The sequence below is a fragment of the Oncorhynchus tshawytscha genome, linkage group LG05, assembly GCF_018296145.1.
Source record: "Oncorhynchus tshawytscha isolate Ot180627B linkage group LG05, Otsh_v2.0, whole genome shotgun sequence".
In the NCBI taxonomy this organism is placed as follows: Eukaryota; Metazoa; Chordata; class Actinopteri; order Salmoniformes; family Salmonidae; genus Oncorhynchus; species Oncorhynchus tshawytscha.
The window spans coordinates 82,988,136-83,009,657 of NC_056433.1; the positions used below are offsets into that span (position 1 = coordinate 82,988,136).

Here is a 21,522-nt window from a genome sequence, read left to right on the forward strand (position 1 = left end):
CGCACCCACAGGTGGCGCTACAGAGATTTCACTGGTGTTTTATTTTGGAAAAACCCTCATTACCCAACATCCACCGCAAAGCTTTCCTTCCGGTTTGTGCGCCATTAAAGAAAGCAGGTAAGAATTTGATGGAGAATTTATATCATCTAAAATCTTTACAAAATCTTTGACATCCTTCCTTTTTTACTAATATGAATAAAACCAACACAATGTATACTTATTGCTGAAAGGATGCTTCCAATATTGTCATGATAAATATACGATTTTCACGGTAAACATCAACCTAAAGTTGCTGCGCTTACATGGCCTCTTTCCCTACACATGTGAATCACATGGGCTTGTTATTGCTGGAGCTTCGTAACGAGACTCTTTTTACCTTGACTACAGATAATATGCATGTCCTTGACAAAAAAAAAAATCTGCTTTAATGCAAACCCGTACTTCTATCGTCAGTAGTAAGAGTAATTACCTAGTTGTCTACGTTTGCTAGCTAACATTGTTCACGGTTAGAGGCTAGCCAGCATTCTGTCACGACCATTTTTGTCTACCTTGCTGAATCAATAGTCCTAACGTTAACACCTAAAGCAGTTTATTACATGACTGGAGTGTGGCTAGTTAAATATACATTGCAGTTGACGACACTGCTGTGCTTAATCTTGGCCAGGTTGCAGTTGTAAATGAGAACTAGTTCTCAACTAGCCTACCTGGTTAAATAAAGGTGAAATAAAAATACAATCAGCGTTGTATGAAATCACCAGTAACGTTAGTTGGCTGGCTATCTTGCCAAGGCCACACCCGTAACAGTTAACATTAAAATTAAATGTTATTGGTCGCATACACACGTAACAATTATTGCTGGTGTAGCGAAATGCTTGGGTTCCTAGCGCCAACTGTGCCGTAATATCACTAACGGTACACATTTTAAAAGCAAAATAATTAAGAAATATTAGGATGAGCAGTGCCTGGTCCTGTGTTTCACGAGCTGGGGGATTTCCTCCCCCCCAAGCTTATTTATCTCAAATAAGTGAGCACTTGTCATCCACCTGACAGGTGTGGCATATCAAGAAGCTGATTACACAGCATGGTCATTAAACAGATGCCCCCTGTGCTGGGGACAATAAAAGGCCACTCTAAAATGTGCAGTTTTGTCACACAACACAATGCCAGAGATGTCTCAAGTTGAGTTACCGTTCAATTGGCATGCTAACTGCAGGAATGTCCGGTTTTCTACCATAAGCCGCCTCCAACGTTATTTAAAGAATTTGGCAGGCATAAGCTACAGACAACAATCAGAATAGCATTTTATCGATGGTAATTTGATTACACAAAAATACTCTTGACGAGGTCCTTTAAAAATAAAAATAAATTAACAAATCAAATATTTAGCTATCTGACCAACATCTGTATTCAGTCATGTAAAAGCCATAAATTAGGGCCTAGTGAATTTATTTTAGTTGACCGATTTCCTCATAGGTCCTAACTCAGTAAAATCATTGAAATGGTTGGGAACAGTGGGTTAACTGCCTTGTTCAGGGGCAGAATGACAGATTCTTACTTTGTCAGCTCAGGGATTAGATCTAGCAACCTTTTACTGGCCCAATGCTCTAACCACTAGGCTACCTGCCACCTCTGAGGTACAGGAATGATTAAGCAGTTGGTTTCTGGCTAAGGGCAGGGTACCGGCTAGGGATGGCTATTTTAACAGCCTGGTGGCCTTGAGATAGAAGCTGTTTTTCATTTTCTGTCCCAGCTTTGATGCACCTGTACTGAGACTGTAATGTAAGTTAGTTGGTCAGCAACTAGCTAGCCAGTTAGTCTCATGCTTTGAATTACATGTAACTAAACTTATATATTTTCTCTCTACAGACATGGCTATCAGGTATCCTATGGCCGTGGGGCTTAGCAAAGGCCACCCCGTAACCAAGAATGTGACCGCACCCAAACACGCCCGTAGACGAGGGGTGAGTTAATCTGATAGAAACACGACAACCATTTCAGGTAGTGTGGTGTTGGTAGAGCCTAAGTCCTCCGGTAAAGGGTCTAGACTCTGGACACTTTGCCAAAGGAGGTTGTTTTTTCTTGTCCTAGAATTGCTGGGTCAAGCCCCGCTCTGATTTTATAGTTATTCCCATAGCTGCCGCACCTGTAGTGATTGAAAGTGGTCAGGCTTTGCTCCCCGTTATCAGATTATAGGTCAACAATTTAACTTGAGCATAGGTGGCACTCAGTGATCCAATAAACTGTTACAAAAGCAGGATAAGTTACAGTGCAGCTTGTTCAGTGCTGTTCTGTCGTTCCCCCTGCACACATCAACTAGTTTCCTACTATCCCTGTCTGTCTGCATTCCACGACAGACAGGGTCGCTTGGTCTCAGACACTTAAAAAAAAAATATATATATAAATAGTAGCTATCTGAATAAAAGCCTTTTTCCCCTCATGGTTAACTATCTATATTTCCACAGTGACTTTAGAACTGGTTGTTTGACAAACTGTTGCTGATTTTTTTATTTAAATTTCAGCGTCTGACCAAGCACAGCAAGTTTGTGCGTGACATGATCCGTGAGGTGTGTGGCTTCGCCCCTTACGAGAGGCGCGCCATGGAGTTGCTGAAGGTGTCCAAGGATAAGCGTGCCCTCAAGTTCATCAAGAAGAGGGTATGTAAACTCCCCTGCTTGCCAACCTGGCCGGGGTGTATTGGTGCTGGTAGCATTGGCTCATGTCAGATGGTTTGTTTCTGAAGCTGCTTTCTTGTGTATCAAAAACAGTGAACAAAACGAGGGCTTTTTCTTTCTTTTCAAACGGAACAGATTTCGTAGCACCCACAATGTTAAATGTTACCACCTGTTTTTTGGGGGGGGGGGGAGAGAAGATGTCCTGCAGCGATGGACTGTTTGCATCATGGAGCATATATTGAAAGATTCATCAACTAACTACTACCTGTAGTTTGTCCAACCAGTTAATTCTCAAAGACAAGTTTTGCATTATGCAACTACTATCCCTATACATGTTGATTACTGAACTTGTCCCTGACTTACCTGTTCCAGAGACATGCTTTAGTGTTATCCTGGGTATGGTAGTTTACCTGCATCGTGTGTTAAGTTTTTTTTTCCCCATTGTAATGTACCTTTGTGTTTTCTTCCCAGATTGGCACTCACATCCGCGCCAAGAGAAAGAGGGAGGAGCTCAGCAATGTCCTGGCTGCCATGAGGAAGGCTGCTGCCAAGAAGGATTAAAGTTGTTCTTGCAAATAAATATTTGTATTTCAAAAAAAAAAAAAAAAAAAAGTATACTCTTTCATTGTTTGTCATTTTAGAATGACGGAAGTGGTACTGTACTTACTCTGCAGAGACCCATTTATACTTGATCAGAAATACACATTGTATTAGAATAGGTCCTGCAGACCTCGAGTACAGCTCTACGTAAATATTCTGGAGAATTGACTACACTGTCTGGTTATAGTGTACTTTGCAGTATGCCATGAGCGGTCATCTGCATTTTTAGACATGCCAATGATGGGCTAGCCAATAGTCTTACCAGTAAGTAGCCTGTGTACTTGCTATAGAAATAGGCAATAAATGGCAAAGGTGTCATCAAACTATTGATCAAGTGGGGGTAAAGTTATAATATGCAAGTTTTATCAGCAGTTACATTAAACGCAAAAATAGTCTAGGCTGCGTAGCAGCGACATGACCCATCTGATTGGGGAATTTGTACTGGGGAGGGGGGTTAAGGGATTGAACATCAGTAATTAGAAATGCAACTTAGATATCAAATGTCCCTCTAATACATGATAGATATGTTCTACATCATACATTTCTATCTAAAGTTCTGCTCTCATGACACAGCTGTGTCAGACGTGGGGCTTTTAACAACCGGTGAGAATGTACAACCAAATAAAAAACAATGCTGATCAGAAAAATCTGCTTTCATAGTTCAGGATGTCTGATCTAACTCGTTGTTATCCATCTGGGTTGGGGTGAATTCCAGTCAATTCTTAAAGTAAAACAAATTACAATTCAACATTGAAGAGAATTGGAATTTCATTGTTCTTCCTGAATCGTCCCCAACACTGGTAGCAGCTCAGGTGCCAGTTTCGTGAGTCATAATTCAGTGATCATTGTTGTGGAAAGACTATGGGGTACATCTTGCTGTAATGATCCACAAAGTGAACCTCCAGGCCCTCTGTGATGAACTCTGGCAGGTCAGAGAAGTCCTTCTTGTTCTCTGCTGGTAAGATCATGCAGGTCACTCCTGCACGCTTTGCCTGGAGATAAGGGAGGAATGTTCAATATTCATTGTCACTGGTACTAAAACTACACAAATATAAAACGTGACATTTAATTTGTTGGTCCGATGTTTCACGAGCTGAAATAAAATATCCCAGAAATGTTCCATATCCATAAAAAGCTTCCCACATTTTTTTACATCCCTGTTAGAGAGCATTTCTCCTTTGCCAAGATAATCCATCCACTTGACAGGTGTGGCATATCAAGAAACTGATTAAACAGCATGATCATTACACAGGTGCATCTTGTGCTGGGGATAATAAACAGCCACTCTACAATGTAGAGTTTTGTCACACAATGCCACAGATGTCTCAAGTTTTGAAGGAGCATCCAATTGGCATGCCAACTGCAGGAATGACCACCAAAGCTGTTGTCAGAGAATTGAATGTTCATTCCTCTACCATAAGCCGCCTCCAACATAATTTTAGAGAATTTGGCAGTACATCTAACCGGCCTCACAACCACAGACCATGTGAAGCCACGCCAACCCAGGACCTCCACATCTGGCTTCTTGACCTGCGGGATCTTAGACCAGCCAACTGGACAGCGGATGAAACTGAGGAGTATTTCTGTATGTAATTAAGCCCTTTTGTGGGTAAAAACGTATTCTGATTGGCTGGACCTGGCTCCCCAGTGGGTGGGCCTATACCCAGCCATGGCTATGCCCCTGCCCAGTCGTGTGAAATCCATAGATTATGGCCCAATTAAATGTATTTAAATTGACAGAATTTCCTTATATGAACTATAACTCATTAAAATTGTTGCTTTTATATTTTTGTTCAGTATAATAAAAGTTCAGATAAGTTTCAGAACATGAGCTCTCCCATACACAACCATACGCCACCTCTAAAATTGAACCATAAATTAAACATGTCATATGCAAAAACATATTGTTTGCATATCCGTGTCTTCTGTATGTTTATTTATTTTACCTTTATTTAACTAGGCAAGTCAGTTAAGAACAAATTCTTACTTTCAATGACGGCCTAGGAACAGTGGGTTAACTGCCTTGTTCAGGAGCAGAATGACAGAAGCAGAATGACAGATTTCTACCTTGTCAGCTCGGGGGTTTGACCTTGCAACCTTCCGGTTACTAGTCCAATGCTCTAACCACAAGGCTACCCCTGCCGCCCCCTAATGTTATGAAACCATTGTTGATCAAGTGTCTCACCTCACAAGTTACATTTTTTAATAGTAATACAATACGTAAAGTAACCGCCTACTTGAACTACATTTCGTTCTCTTTCTCATAAAAATAAATAAATAAAAGGTATCAAGTTGACCAATTATCCCATTAAGCTCCCAGGTAACTAAAACGGTGTTATTAAGAGTGACGTGACTCACAGCAATGGTCTTCTCCTTGATGCCTCCCACAGGCAGGATCTTTCCGGTCAGGGACACCTCTCCAGTCATGGCCACGTTCTCCCGCACTGGCGTGTTGGTGGCCAGGGACAGCAGGGCCGTGACGATGGTGCAGCCGGCACTGGGGCCGTCCTTGGGAGTAGCACCCTGTCGATAACCACAGCAGCCGTACAGGGAGAGAGGAGGAGAAACTGTTTGTTTGGTACAACCAAGGTCCCGTTTCATAGAAAACTGTACGGTGAGTGATTAAAGAGATCAGATTACAATGGTTGGTTGGAATGTGGACATCGATGGAAAAACACCAAACTGCCAGTTTGTACGGAAGGGGTATAGAATACAAGACACACATTTTTATTTTGTTTTAAATGCTGTCTGTAAGGACAGTGTCATGTCATCAACCTTTACCTCAGGGACGTGCAAATGGAGGTGGGCGCCAGAGAAAAAGTCGTTGTCCGGCTGTTGCTTCATGAGGAAGGTCCTGGCGAAGGTACTGGCGATCTTAGAGCTCTCCTTCATCACATCTCCCAGCTGCCCTGTGACCTCCAGGGACCCGTCCCTGGGGCCGTCCTTATCCTTACCCCCAGTGTCCCGCGGCCGTCTCAGGGACGTCTCGATGAACAGCGTGGTGCCACCTGGAGAGGAGAGATGGACTTTAAAAAACCCCTTTAGGAGGCGATGTCCGCTAAATCTAATTAGCATAATAGAAAAATCCCCTGTCAAAAATCCATCTGTTTAAGATAGATATATCTGCATGGGCTGCATCTCAACCCACTGTATCTGCCGATGTTAGCTCTGTGCATCCACTACGGCGGTGTTTGTCAGACATGGAGTCATGTCGCCCCCGCCCCGAAAAAATAACCTGTCTTCTCACAAAACCATCTGTAGCATCTGAACGGTTTGGCCTACAAAACTAATAATGGAAAGATGAGACCTCACACGTACATGTTTTCATCTTACGACCCCCACACACACACACACGTCACGGGACTCGTCATAAGTCGGTACAGCCGTTCTGCCAACTTCTGTCTGTAGAGTCAGAACAGTTTGGGCTACACACTAATATGAGCCCTCTGTAGAAAAGGAGAGGCTCTCAAACATGTTTTCCTCTTGTACGCCTACAAGCCTCGTCTGAAGGAAGCTCGGTGTCAGTTCAACAACATGGATGGAAGTAGTTTAGTGGACACTTCAAAACAAAAATCTATTTGACTGTTTTTCCTGTTTATTCAATGCATTTCTATGGGCTAATAGCAGTAAGGCCAAAATCAATGTTTCATCAAATAATGTTTTTTAGATATACAGTACCAGTCAAAGGTTGACACACCTACTCTTCCAAGTTTTTGAGGTTGTTATTTTTACTATTTTCTACATTGTAAAAAAATAGTGAAGACATCAAAACTATTAACACATATGGAATAATGTAGTAACCAACAAAAAAAAGTGATAAATCTTCAAAGTAGCCACCATTCGCCTTGACAGCTTTGCACACTCTTGGCATTCTCTCAACCAGCTTCATGAGGTAGTCACCTGGAATACATTTCAATTAACAGGTGTGCCTTGTTAAAAGTTCATTTGTGGAATTTCTTTCCGTGTTAAATGTGTTTCAGCCATCAGTTGTGTTGTGACATGGTAGGGGTGGTATACAGAAGATGGCCCTATTTGGTAAAAGACCAAGTCCACATTATGGCAAGAACAGCTCAAATAGGTAAAAGAAAAACAACAGCCCATCATTACTTTAAGACATGAAGGTCAGTCATTCCAGAAAATGTCAGGAACGTCTTATGTTTCTTCAAGTGGGGGTCGCAAAAACAATCAAGCGCTGTGATGAAACTGGCTCTCATGAGGACCGCTAAAAGAAAGGAAGACCCAGAGTTACCTCTGCTGCATAATAATAAGTTCTTCACAGTTAACTCCACCTCAGATTGCAGCCCAAATAAATGATAAGAGTTCAAGTAACAGACACATCTCAACAGCAACTGTTCAGAGGAGACTGCGTGAATCAGGCCCAAAGAAACCACTACTAAAAGACAACAATAAGAAGACACCTGCTTGGGCCGAGCGATGGAAATTAGACCGGTGGAAACTGTCGTTTGGTCTAATGAGTCCAAATTAGAGATTTTTGGTTCTAACCGCCGTGTTTGTGAGACACAGAGTAGGTGAACGGATGATCTCCGTAAGTGTGGTTCTCACTGTGAAGCATGGAGGAGGTGGTGTGATGGTGCTTTGCTGGTGACACGCTCTGTGATTTATTTAGAATTCAAGGCACCCTTAACCAGCATGGCTACCACAAAATTCTGCAGCGATACACCACCCAATCTGTTTTGCGCTTAGTGTGTCCATTTGTTTTTCAACAGGATAATGACCCAACACACCTTCATGCTGTGTAAGGGCTATTTGACCATGAAGGAGAGTGATAGAGTGCTTCATCAGATGACCTGGCCTCCACAATTACCTGACCTCAACCCAAATGAGATGGTTTGAACTGCAGAGTGAAGGAAAAGCAGCCGACAAGTGCTCAGCATATGTGGGAACTCCTTCAAGACTGTTGGAAAAGCATTCCAGGTGAAGCTATTTGAGAGAATGCCAAGTGTGCAAAGCTGTCAAGGCAAAGGGTGGCTACTTTGAATAATCTCAAATATAAAATACATTTAGATTTGTTTAACACTTTTTTTGGTTACTACAAGGTTCCGTATGTGTTATTTCATAGTTGTCTTCACTATTATTCTACAATGTTGAAAATAGTAAAAATAAAGCAAAACCCTTGAATGAGTAGGTGTCCCAACTTTTGACTGGTACTGTATATATTTTTAAATTTAAAAAAAATAAAACAATTCTGAATCAAATAGCTAAATGATCCCCAGGCTTACATTCCAGAGGGTTAAGATCAGATTGTTTGTGTTGTTGTCGATGCATAATGCTGGTTGTAAAACACACCTCTCTTCTACGTCTCTAGATCATTCTTACCCATGGCTGTCCATGCCAGGCCCATGACAACACCAGGCGGTGTGACATCATACATTCTATCCACAGTGAAGATGGGCTTGCCGACGTAATCCTGCAGGTTGTCAGGGGTAACCTGGACCGCAGTCTCCTCTCCACTCACAATACGGAACGCCACTTTCCGGAACACCTGGACACATAATCAAAAACATCAGCAACATCCTAAAGTCTAATTATTCCCTTTCATAGGGGAGAATCCTAATTTCCACTTAAATCGAATGAGTGAAAATGAGACTTCAAAAGTCAAGATTAACCCCATAGTGTACACAGTGCATTCTGAAAGTATTCAGACCCTTAACCTTCTCCATATTTTGTTACGTTACAACCTTATTCTTAAAATATTGTTTTTTCCCTCATCTACACACAATACCCCATAATGACAAAGTGAAAACAGGTTTTTAGAATTGTATGCAAATGTGTATATATATAAAAAATATATATATATAAAAAAAAAAAAACATACATAAGTATTCAAACCCTTTACTCATTACTTTGTTGAAGCACCTTTGACAGCAATATAGACTTGCCACTAATACATGCAGTCAGAAGGTGAAGTCTGGCTAACCTTCTCCACTTGTTTCTGTAGGTTCCTGACTCCACTCTCTCTGCAGTACTGTCTGATGAGAAGGTTCAGAGCCTCTGGGGAGATGTTGGTCGTATCCTCAGTCAGTCCACATTGAGTACGCAACTGAGGTACCAGGTACTTCTGTTAGTGAGTGAGTGAGACAGAGAGACGGTCAGATGGAGATACCTCCAATAGCTAGGTCATCCATCCATTTGTCAAAAGATTTTCATATGCTAATATTCACACAAAAAAAATATGCTAATTTTACCAACAGAATTCCACTAAACTGGCTTGTTGTGATTAAAAAGTGTAACTTTTCATTTAAAATGTTACCCTCCCATTTTCAGCTCTGTTGATAGTTTTGCCACAAGTCTTGCGATAAATAGCAAATTTGTCCATACTGGTTTTATTGGTTAAATTGGCAGCCAAGCACCAATCATCGTGTCACCAGCATGATTATAGAGTCAAACTCATCATCACCGTGCATTTTCACCACCCTGTGATGTTCATCATAACTTGAAATCATCTGAAGCTAATAAACTGTTCCTGATTTTCCGGGACCGAGGAGCCTGGGACCTAGGGGGAGGAGCTCGGGACCTAGGGGGAGGAGCCCATGATCTAGGGGGAGGAGCCCAGGACCAAGCATTGTCACATGACTGCAGTTTACTTTTATCAAATATTGAGCAAAAAAATAAATAAACGTTTCCAATGCCATTTGTCACATGATCTATTTCATCGACCCAAAACATGATCCACCCGTCAAACATGTTGGTGGTTAAGGGGTGGATCAATATTTGGGTCAATTAAATAGATCATGTGACAACAGCATTGGAAACGTTTTTAGGAAAGGTTACCAACAAATTGTTTCACAGGTACTTTACTCGCATAAAAATGTTTGCCGTAAGATTGGAGTGGGTGTTTTGTTAAATCATGTTTGTTGACTGTCCGATTGAATCTTGTGTGATGACACATTACCTCAGCGATGGCTAGTTTCTCCTGGGCCACGTATCCAGACACGTTGATCATCTCCATACGGTCTCTGAGGGGCTCTGGGATGGTGTCAGTCACATTGGCGGTGCAGATAAACAGAACCTGGAGAGAACAAGGACACAAACGGTTAGATTCAAGAACAGGACTTGTTCATTATTAGTGCTGGGCTGTAAGAGTCTGGACACCTCGAATCCCTCCAGGGACAGGTCCACCTACCTTGGACAGGTCCATCCTAGCAGGTGTGTCCACCTACCTTGGACAGGTCCATCCTAGCAGGTGTGTCCACCTACCTTGGACAGGTCCATCCTAGCAGGTGTGTCCACCTACCTTGGACAGGTCCATCCTAGCAGGTGTGTCCACCTACCATGGACAGGTCCATCCTAGCAGGTGTGTCCACCTACCATGGACAGGTCCATCCTAGCAGGTGTGTCCACCTACCATGGACAGGTCCATCCTAACAGGTGTCCCCACCTACCTTGGACAGGTCAACAGGCACATCCAGGTAGTGATCCAAGAAGTTGAAGTTCTGCTCCGGGTCCAGAAGCTCCAGCAGAGCTGAGGACGGGTCGCCTTGGTAACCACGACCTATCTTGTCAACCTGGAAGAATAAAAAAAAAAGCAGAACAGTCGATCAGAGTTCACCGATAATACAAACAAAACAGGTCCATCCTAACAGGTGTCCCCATTTCTTGGACAGGTCAAAGGCACATCCAGGTAGTGATCCAAGAGCTAAGTTCTGCTCCGGGTGAAGCTCCAGCAGAGCTGAGGACGGGTGAAACTACATTTCTTGTCAGCCAAGAATAAAAAAGCAGAACAGTCGAGAGTGACTAATACAAACAAAACGCATGAAACTACATTTCTGTCAGCCAAATAAGAGCTAGAGGTGACTACATAGTGAAACTACATTTCTGTCAGCCAAATAAGAGCTAGAGGTGACTACATAGTGAAACTACATTTCTGTCAGCCAAATAAGAGCTAGAGGTGACTACATAGTGAAACTACATTTCTGTCAGCCAAATAAGAGCTAGAGGTGACTACATAGTGAAACTACATTTCTGTCAGCCAAATAAGAGCTAGAGGTGACTACATAGTGAAACTACATTTCTGTCAGCCAAATAAGAGCTAGAGGTGACTACATAGCATGTATTATTCACCTCATCAATAAGGACCAGTGGGTTTTCTGTCTTTGTCTTCTTGAGGCATTGAATGATTTTTCCAGGCATGGCTCCCACATATGTTCTCCTGAAAACAAACACAAAAGTACAATAAATAATTAGTTACTCTCAACGTTGGATTGTATAGAACTGGAATGCTAACAGAATTGATGTATTGAGCAAATGAACAGCAGCTAATTAGTGCCTCATACCGGTGCCCTTTGATTTCAGCGACATCGGTCATTCCACCAACACTGAAGCGGAAATACTCTCGGTTGAGTGCTCTGGCGATGGAGCGGGCAATACTGGTCTTCCCCACACCAGGAGGACCATAGAAACACAGGATCTTTCCCTGGGTCGAGCCTCTCAGCTGACTCACCGCAATAAACTCCTGCAGGAAGAAAAGGAGGAAGAAGGGTGGGGTCAAGAGGAAACTTTGTATTTACTTTAATAAAAAGGCACTAGTCGCCCAACAGATTAGATTTTTCACATCCACAAGTCCAACCGTCAACCACTAGTCGGATTGTAACCATGGTGATCCCACAGTACAATTCTCTCACCAGAATGCGTTTCTTGACATCGTCCATCCCATAATGGTCTTCCTCCAGCACCTCTTTGGCCCGTTTGAGTTCCAGGTTCTCCTCACTATTAGTTCCCCAGGGCATCGAGGTCAGCCAGTCCAGATAGTTCCTGGTCACACTGCACACAGAACCAACAGTTTAACACAAGAGGCATGTCCATTACGTACTTGTTCAATTTTTATTTTTTTATTTAGTTTGTATAAAATAGGAGAGATGTAACAAAATAAATATGCTCTTTCTGAGTGATAGTTCAAAGGTGAGGCAGATGCTGAGGTCAGTCCCTGATCCCCAAATCAACCCCTAGCCCCTACCCACACAGCACTTACATATAGATCTGTGAGGATTGGATAGGTTTAAGCAGTATGGTAAGAGCTTTATAATGCCCTCTGATTGGCCAGGTGGAACTGTCACCATATTGCTTACAGTACACCTATCCAATCCACTCAGATCTCCACATCCAGGGGGCAGGGATGGACTAGGGGTTGATTTGGGGATCAGGGACTGACTTGAACTCTGAGGAGTGGTTGTCCAGCAGGCCGAGTTTGTTTAGCTCCTCGTTGATGACGTCCATGATGTGTTGGGGCACGGTGCGCTCCTTCAGCCTCTCCCTGAACTTCTCCTCTATGGCATCCTTGTCCTCCTTCTCCAGGCCCAGCTCCTTCTTAATGATCTTCAGCTGCTCCTGGAGCAGGTACTTCCTGTGGGTCAACTTGATCTTCTCCTCCACCTGACAGAGAATAATACATCACAATCATTATATCAAATATATATATTTTTATTTTCTGTGCTAGGAATGGGAAAGTCGTCATATTGGATTGGTGCCTGTCCGGACCATCTTCGCCATTCATTTAACTTACTATTTTACTGTACAATGGGTCATTACATTTTTTGCAAAGAGCTTGAGGTGATGAACAAAAAAATGGTTTTGAAGATATACTATACATCTCAAAATAGTGTAAAGAGGACAACGTTATTTTACCTCTCTGCCGAGACGCTGCTGCAGCTTACTCAGCTCGTATTCTTTCTTCAGAAGTGATAAAGCCTTGTAGAGACGTTTGGGAATCTGAGGAGAGCGTGACAGTTATTGAAAAAATATATATATATATATTTTTTAAAAAGCACAAAGAATATTATATTGACATTCTACTTATGGGTAATCTCTTATTTTTTTTAGCTTGAACATCCATGGAGAGAAAAAGGGATAAAAATAATAATAAATTGTAAAGAACTGATCATGTTTGTTAGTGAGGACAATCCCTGTCCACTTACATTGGTCTCTTCCAGTACGTCCTGCAGCTCGTGTGATTCGGCCCCTGTGAGAGCGGCTCCCATGTCACTCAGATAGATGGGGTTGTCCACTACTCTCTGCCCAGCCTGCATCATCTGAAGAACAGACTCTCTGCACGCACACACACACAATTACATGTTAGTCATTTGACACTCGTGTATTCAAAAAAAAAAAAGAGGGGAGGAGGCTGAAACATGTGTGGGCATTTGAAGTAAAACCTTTAAAAAATAGTCAGTAACATTCAGTCATTCAAAAAAACAAAAAAACATACGAGTTCTGGACTATTGATGCATTCATAATTACCGCCATCTAGACATTGGAAGAGACATCACTTTCCTAGGTATTTTGAATGACAATTATGTATTTGTAAAGAAAAGATGTCATTACCTGTAAAGTGGATTAAGGGCGATGATGTCACGGATGGTCTTCACGATCTCTGCCGTCAGGGCCTTCAAACAAAGCAAATGCACTCTGTTATCAAGGCATCGCGCTACAATGCGTGGTTAAAGGGGAAATCTGCAGTTGCTAAAAAACATTTTCCGACTTATAAATGAATTATATACAGTACCAGTCAAAAGTTGACACACCTACTCATTACAGGGTTTTTCCTTATTTGGACTATTTTCTACATTGTAGAATAATAGTGAAGACATCAAAACTATGAAATAACACATATGGAATCATGTCGTAACCAACAAAAAGTATTAAACAAATCAAAGTATATTTTATATTTGAGATTCTTCAAAGTAGCCACCCTTTGCCTTGATAACAGCTTTGCACACCCTTGACATTCTCTCAACCAGCTTCATGTGGTAGTCACCTGGAATGCATTTCAATTAACAGGGGTGCCTTGTTAATTTGTGGAATTTCTTTCCTGCCTTAATGCGTTTGAAGCAATCAGTTGTGTTGTGACAAGGTAGGGTTGGTATACAGAAGACAGTCCTATTTGGTAAAAGACCAAGTCCATATTTGAGCTGTTCTTGCCATAATATGCAAAGAGAAATGACAGTCCATCATTACTTTAACACATGTAGGTCAGTCATTCCGGAAAATGTCAAGAACTTTGTACGTTTCTTGACGTGCAGTCGCAAAAACCATCAAGCGCTATGATGAAACAGGCTCTCATGAGGACCGCCACAGGAAAGGAAGACCCAGAGTTACCTCTGCTGCAGAGGATAAGTTCATTAGTTACCAGCATCAGAAATTGCAGCCCAAATAAATGCTTCACAGAGTTCAAGTAACAGACATCTCAACATCAACTGTTCAGAGAAGACTGCGAGAATCAGGCCTTCATGGTCAAATTGCTGCAAAGAAACCACTACTAAAGGACACCAATAAGAAGGAGACTTGCTTGGGCCAAGAAATACAAGCACATCCCCACAGCATGACACTGCCACCACCATGCTTCACCGTAGGGATGGTGCCAGGTTTCCTGCAGACATTACGTTCGACATTCAGGCCAAAGAGTTCAATCTTGGTTTTATCAGACCAGAGAATCTTGTTTCTCATGGTCTGAGAGTCTTTAGGTGCCTTTTGGCAAACTCCAGGTGGGCTGTCAGGTGCCTTTTACTAAGAAGTGGCTTCCGTCTGGCCACTCTACCATTAAGGCCTGATTGATGGAGTTCTGCAGAGATGGGAGAAACTTCCAGAAGGACAACCATCTCAACAGAGGAACTCTGAAGCTCTGTGAGAGTGACAATCAAATTCTTGGTCACATCCCTGACCAAGGCCCTTCTCCCCCGATTGCTCAGTTTTCTGGGCAGCCAGCTCTAGGAAGAGTCTTGGTGGTTCCATACTTCTTCCATTTAAGAATGATGGAGGCCACTGTTCTTGGGACCTTCAATGCTGCAGAATTGTTTTGGTAAGGTTCCCCAGATCTGTGCCTTGACACAATCATGTCTCTGAGCTCTACGGACAATTCCTTCAACCTCATAGCTTGGTTTCTGCTCTGACATCCACTGTCAACTGTGGGACCTATATAGACAGGTGTGTGCCTTTCCAAATCATGTCCAATCAATTGAATAGGTGGACTCCAATCAAGTTGTAGAACCATCTCAAGGATGATCAATGGAAACAGGATGATCAATGGAAACAGGATGCACATGAGCTCAATTTAAAGTCTCATAGCAAAGGGTCTAAATACTTATGTAAATAAGGTATCTGTTTTTAAATTTAAAATAAATAAATCTACAAATCTGTTTTTGCTTTGTCATTATGGGGTATTGTGAATTGATTGATGAGAAAAAAAAGTATATTTAATCAATTTTAGAATAAGACTAACGTAACCAAATGTGATAAAAGTGAAGTGGTCTGAGTATTTTCCAAAGGCACTGTAGAATCCAAATGCCTACCTTGACTTCCTCTGAGACCTCAAACTGTTGGTGCACCACGTTGTCTACCTCCACCATGAGGATATCAGAGGAGGGCAGCGGGAGCGCCTCTACTGTCAGGTCTGCCTCCTGCACCTTCTCCTCCATTGTTTCGGCCAGGATCACTGGCTCTTTACGCTCTTTTCTCTTGGGCTTCCGGCGTGAGACATTGGGCTGGCTCCCTGGTTCAGTGACAGAGGCAGACTCAGAGGCAGCAGAGGCAGGCTCATCCGGCTCCACCTCCATCTGCTTGGTGATGCGGATTCTACCAGAGAGAAAGGAGTATTTCGTACAGTGCGTATGTTTCCACACTAACACATACTGTACAGGTTAAATATCAAACAGGTAACATAACATGCATAGTAAGTTCTTTCTTCTTCACCCCTACCTTCTGTGGCCCATAACAATCATCCTCAGCTTGTCACCAAGGTCCTGCATCTCATGGATCTGTACAAAAGTTCCTGTGTTGTAGATGGCATCCAGACTCTCCACCACATCAGTCTCATTACTGAAGAACCCCAGAGAGAGACGAGAGAGAGAGAATGTCAGAGAGAATACAGTAGGATGTGTCTAAAGGGCAAGTACTAGATCCAGGATGATACCAGTATCACGATACTCCTTAGTATTGTGGCAAGTGAGACAAAACAAAGTGGATTTAACTTCTTTAGGAAAACAGCCCTAATGTTGGAAATCATTATGTTGTCATCCAGAGTCACATGCATTTATTTTCCAAGCTATAGCACACAATATGTTACAGCAGGTTTTTAAAGAACCAAAGAGTTTGGTCTGCTTCATGTTATCATTTTTGACATGTAAAAAATAAATAAATGCTATCATCACAGGTCGTAGAGGTTACAGTTGAAGAAAGATGTCCCTTACGCATCATCTTTCTTCAGGAACACTCCAGCGTACGGTTGGGCAAGTCGGACTTTTCTCCTCAGAAGATCCATAAGCCCCTTGTTCTTCACCTACAAATGAAACACACCATCCAATATATGTAATGATTAGCTTACTTGCACAACAAAAAGATGTTCGAAAATGCAACTAATGCATTAACAAAAACAAAAAGAAAATGATTCCCCTAAAAAAAAAAAAATGTTAGATCGAAAAGATCTACAGCAACGCTGACCACATACAGTACTAGCATTGAATATGATGCAATTCCATGTAAGACTTAGATTGGAGGCACTAAAATGTAAGACCCACTATGCATGAATCGCTCTGCCATTTCCTTGTTGCTAAAAATCTAATAGTTTGCCTAATTTCAGTTTATGGTGGCAAAACAAGCAAGTATAGTGTAGAGAATCATTGTACCATCTAAACAGCTGTGAGATCAATTTTATATAACCAAAAATATTGTATTTTCAGCTGTTTGAAGCTGGTGTAAAGCAACAAAAAAAAAAACTTAAAACAGGAATCATAGAAATATCATAGAACAGAGCTATCTTAGATTTGCTTTAAATGAGAATGACAGATTTATAACTCCCATTTCTATGTGCGTTTTGTCAGGTCTCCTAAAAAGTTAAGTGTTGCAACTTTAAGTTGACACACTGGTAGAGAGACTAGTCATTCAAAATAAGTGAATTTTCTCATTCTGAATATTGCATCATCCAGATGTGTCCTTGGGAGACCTCTGTGTCTAATGAGTCGGCGCTGCTTACCTCGATAATTTTGATAAACCTTGGGAAAACCGGGTTCCTACTGACGGCGATCAGAGGTACGTTGGGGAACACTTCAGGGACCAGCATGGGGGTGAGAGCTGTCATCTGGGGGGAGTTGTACGGTGTTCCTCCATCTCCCCCCGACTCGTCTCCCCCAGACCCGCTGCTCTCCGACCCATCTTCCCCCGAGAAGCCAGCGCCGCTGCCTCGGTTGCCAAACAATCTTATCTGGTTGTAGCTGGTCGATGCCCCGCAGCCGAGAATCGCTCTATCCCCGGAATAAAAACCGGTGACCCTTGTCCATCGGTTGAGCTTCGCTAGACTCCCGGCTCCTGTCATTGATGTAACAACGTTCCCAGAGCGGGCGTTGCATAATGTTTTCCTAAGCGTACCGTTTGTAGAATAAGATCTTTTGGCCACCATTCTAGTCCAGTTAGATGACTCACTAACGAGAGATCGCACGGTCCCCGTTGTAAACATATTGGGGTAATTTCTCGACAAGATTGCGCCGTTTTTAGAAGTCTGCTTGCAAGCACCCAGCATTATCATGTAAGTGGCCATGTTGAATCTCGGGCTTTCTACTGTCGTCACTAGTTACCACAGCCACAAAGTCATAAACCCCGCCCATTTCTAAAATGTATCGTCTTTAAATATGATTTTAAAACTAACCTTGACGTTAACCTTAACCACACTGCTATCCTTATTCCTAACCTTAAATTAAGTTTTTATGGTATAGTAAATTTTGTGGCTGTGCAATCAGGTGGAAACCGTTTCCCACGTCACATTTCCTTCTTCCGGCAGTGTTTTAAAGAAAAAAGTTTTATCTTTTGCAACAATATTAACAACATTACACATCAATACAGGGACATTCCTGTGAATACAATGAAAAATAAATGACATAATAGTTATACAAATCTCCACCCCCTTTTACACAAGCTCCCTGACATGAGCGTCAACCATGTGTTTCTTCTTCGATGAAGTATAACGGCGGTTGGCATCCAATAAATGTTGCATTACCGCCACCTATTAGACTGGAGTACAACTCCCTTATACTTTGCTTGAGAAAAAAACAAATACCATACCATCTAACACTACATTCACACCAAAAATTCTAATTATAAAAAATAACATCACCCTTCTCCACTATTTAAATCTATTTAGCCCTACTTTAAGGCTCCTGAGTGGCGCAGTGGTCTAAGGCACAGCATCTCAGTGCTAGAGGTGCTACAGACCCTGGTTTGATTCCAGGCTGTATCACAACTGGCAATGATTGGGAGCCCCATAGGGCAGCACACAATTAGCCCAGTGTCGTTAGGGTTTGGCCGGGGAAGGCCGTCATTGAAAATAAGAATTTGTTCTAAACTGACTCGCCAAGTTAAATAAAATAATATACTTCAGGCCAACAGCCTGAAAGGATGGGACACCACCACTTAACACACCCCGTTGACGTCAAGTCCCACACACCCAAATACTTTTACCGCTACCCCAGTAATCACTTCTTTTAATGGCTCCCTTTCCTTGAGAACAAAACAATTGCCCCCATTCGTTTAGCGCAGAGTGCCTCCTCCCTATAACCAGCAGAAACACAAACAATTATCACAAGACTACTTCTGGTTACCCTCACCGATTCCACAGCACCCAACTCTGTTTTCACTCACCCTGAAACCACAAATGGATCAGCCAAAAAGGCAACGGTCCACTTTTTCCCAAAAACGTCAATCCTACTCTCACAGACTCATCTTTATCCTGACCCTCGGTGCTAGCCTCGGGCTCAGAGAACTTCACCACACCCGATACGTCGCCCTCATTCACTTCCATTTCTCTTCCCGTCTTCAGCTCACTCTGCTTACACTTTCTACCATTCTTCTTTAACAAACCATCTCCCTTTTTCCCAACATTTTTAACCGACTCAAGCTCACCCACTTTCTTTCTCTCTCTCTCTCTCTCTCTCTCTCTCTGACCTCCTTTTCCCTCCATTCCTCATCCGTATCATCCAAAGTATACTTCTCCTTATGATAATACTGCACATCTCCTAGCATATATCTTGTTCTTGCCTTGTCAAGGGACGCCAAATGAACCGTCTGTCACAATCACAGTACAATCAGCAGGAACCCCTCAGGATGTAACGCTGAACAAGGTATCCACTTGTAAAGCAGCTGCTTGGTCTTGATGTTCTTCTTTATCAATAGCTTAGCGCGATGCTTTTACATTTCAAACAAGCGCGCTCTTCCAACCACCATCCCACTCTATCTTTATGCTGGCTGGGAATACTCCATCCAATAAACTTAATTGACAGTCTTATTTTAAAATGATTTCTTTGAGATTTAATTGTTTCATAGACATCACTGTTTGCAAACAGAAAAAGCATATGCAAAGCATAATGTTACTGGAAACTTAATTGACAACAAAAAAAATGATGTTATGCAAAAAAAAATAGAAGGTTAGATGATGCACATATTTACAGGTCACAGGGTGGAGCACATAAAGAAAAAATAATGAAACCATTTAGTTATCGATTTGAACCAAGTTGTTGAGGCATATAATGTTCTCTCAATGTAAAATACTGGTTGTACAGTAGTGGGTATAGATGCTGTTCTCAGTGGACCAATCCTAATACCAGTTCCTGTACCTCAGTTTCATACAGTACAGTGCCTTCAGAAAGTATTCAGACCCCTTGACCTTATCCAACTTTTGTTTGTTTACAGCCTTATTCTACAATGTATTCAATTGTTCCCCCCGACCTCATCAATCTACACACAATACAACAATAATGACAAAGCAAAAACTGGTTCAGAATTTTCACATTTACAGTTGAAGTCGGAAGTTTACATACACTTAGGTTGGAGTCATTAAAACCCGTTTTTCAACCACTCCACACACTTCTTGTGAACAAACTATAGTTTTGGCAAGTCGGTTAGGACATCTACTTTGTGCATGACACAAGTCATTTTTCCATCAAATGTTTTCAGACAGATTATTTAACTTATTCACTGTACCACAATTCCAGTGGGTCAGAAGTTTACATACACTAAGTTGACTGTGCCTTTAAACAGCTTGGTACATTTCAGAAAATTATGTCATGGCTTTAGAAGCTTCTGATTGCAGACCTCCACAAGTCTGGTTCATCCTTGGGAGCAATTTCCAAACGCCTGAGGGCACCACATTCACCTGCACAATCAATAGTACTCAAGTATAAACACTATGGGACCACGCAGCCGTCATTCTGCTTAGGAAGGAGACGTGTTTTGTCTCCTAGAGATGAATGTAATTTGGTGCAAATCAATCCCAGAACAACAGCAATGGATCTTGTGAAGATGTTGGAGGAAACTGGTACAAATGTATCTATATCCACAGTAAAACAAGTCCTATATCAACATAACCTGAAAGGCTGCTCAGCAAGGAAGAAGCCACTGCTCCAAAACCGCAATAAAAAAGCTAGACTACGGTTTGCAACTGCACATGGGGACAAAGATGGTACTTTTTGGAGAAATGTCCTCTGGTCTGATGAAACAAAAATATAACTGTTTGGCCATAATGACCATAGTTATGTTTGGAGGAAAAAGGGGGATGCTTGCAAGCCGAATAACACCATCCCAACCCATGAAGCACAGGGGTGGCAGCATCATGTTGTGGGGGTGCTTTGCTGCAGGAGGGACTGGTCCACTTCACAAAATAGATGGCATCATGAGGTCGGAAAATTATGTGGATATATTGAAGCAACATCTCAAGACATCAGTCTTAAAGCTTGGTTAAAAGCTTGGTCGCAAATGGGTATCCCAAATGGACAATGACCTCAAGCATACTTCCAAAGTTGTGGCAAAATGGCTTAAGGACAACATTATCAAGATATTGGAGTGGCCATCACAAAGCCCTGCCCTCAATCCCATGGAAAATTTGTGGGCAGAACTGAAAAAGCGTGTGCGAGCAAGGAGGCTGCAAACCCGACTCAGTTACACCAGCTCTGCCAGGAGGAATGGACCAAAATTCACCCAACTTATTGTGGGAAGCTTGAGGAAGGCTACCCAAAACGTTTGACCCAAGTTAAACTATTTAAAGGCAATGCTACCGAATACTAATTGAGTGTATGTACACTTCTGACCCACTGGGAATGTGATGAAAGAAATCAAAGCTGAAATAAATAATTCCCTCTACTATTATTCTGATTTGTCACATTCTTAAAATAAAGTGGTGATCCTAACTGACCTAAGACAGGGAACTTTTTACTAGGATTAAATGTCAGGAATTGTGAAAAACTGATTTTAAATGTAT

The 21,522-nt window shown here is 42.0% G+C and overlaps 2 protein-coding genes and 1 non-coding gene across 4 annotated transcripts; 2 read left to right on the plus strand and 1 right to left on the minus strand.

The window, feature by feature from the left end:
- Positions 1–7: 7 nt before the first annotated feature.
- On the plus strand, positions 8–4,406 carry rpl36 (ribosomal protein L36). The gene is made up of 4 exons (XM_024422401.2): positions 8–117; positions 1,867–1,961; positions 2,520–2,654; positions 3,144–4,406. The coding sequence occupies exons 2-4, from the start codon at positions 1,869–1,871 to the stop codon at positions 3,231–3,233; spliced, it is 318 nt and encodes a 105-aa protein (XP_024278169.1). The 5' UTR covers positions 8–117; positions 1,867–1,868; the 3' UTR covers positions 3,234–4,406.
- On the plus strand, positions 2,250–2,378 carry LOC112251880. The gene has a single exon (XR_002953748.1). It is a non-coding gene; the product is annotated as a small nucleolar RNA SNORA63 (small nucleolar RNA).
- On the minus strand, positions 3,266–19,461 carry lonp1 (lon peptidase 1, mitochondrial). Of its 2 annotated transcripts, none has more exons than XM_024422400.2 (18): positions 19,308–19,461; positions 16,472–16,560; positions 15,981–16,100; positions 15,575–15,857; positions 13,611–13,672; positions 13,205–13,334; positions 12,915–12,998; positions 12,442–12,662; positions 11,915–12,053; positions 11,567–11,745; positions 11,355–11,442; positions 10,676–10,798; positions 10,186–10,302; positions 9,211–9,351; positions 8,610–8,775; positions 6,054–6,280; positions 5,631–5,795; positions 3,266–4,264 (listed from the first exon to the last, which is right to left on the minus strand). In XM_024422400.2, exons 2-18 carry the CDS (start codon positions 16,540–16,542, stop codon positions 4,115–4,117), a joined length of 2,466 nt encoding a protein of 821 aa, XP_024278168.1. In that variant the 5' UTR covers positions 16,543–16,560; positions 19,308–19,461; the 3' UTR covers positions 3,266–4,114. The 2 variants fall into 2 exon arrangements, with proteins under 2 accessions (XP_024278168.1, XP_024278167.1); XM_024422399.2 differs by lacking the exon at positions 19,308–19,461 and adding an exon at positions 17,254–17,976.
- Positions 19,462–21,522: the final 2,061 nt, after the last annotated feature.

Excerpts from the sequence above, each read along its gene's own strand:
- rpl36 (XM_024422401.2), top strand. The coding sequence starts at position 1,869 with ATGGCTATCAGGTATCCTATGGCCGTGGGGCTTAGCAAAGGCCACCCC. Across the intron at positions 1,962-2,519 it reads AACACGCCCGTAGACGAGGG|CGTCTGACCAAGCACAGCAA; the intron begins GTGAGTTAATCT and ends TTTAAATTTCAG. Across the intron at positions 2,655-3,143 it reads TCAAGTTCATCAAGAAGAGG|ATTGGCACTCACATCCGCGC; the intron begins GTATGTAAACTC and ends TTTTCTTCCCAG.
- lonp1 (XM_024422399.2), bottom strand. The coding sequence starts at position 17,814 with ATGGCCACTTACATGATAATGCTGGGTGCTTGCAAGCAGACTTCTAAA. Across the intron at positions 13,335-13,610 it reads GCCCTTAATCCACTTTACAG|AGAGTCTGTTCTTCAGATGA; the intron begins GTAATGACATCT and ends GTGTGCGTGCAG. Across the intron at positions 12,999-13,204 it reads ACGTACTGGAAGAGACCAAT|ATTCCCAAACGTCTCTACAA; the intron begins GTAAGTGGACAG and ends CGCTCTCCTCAG.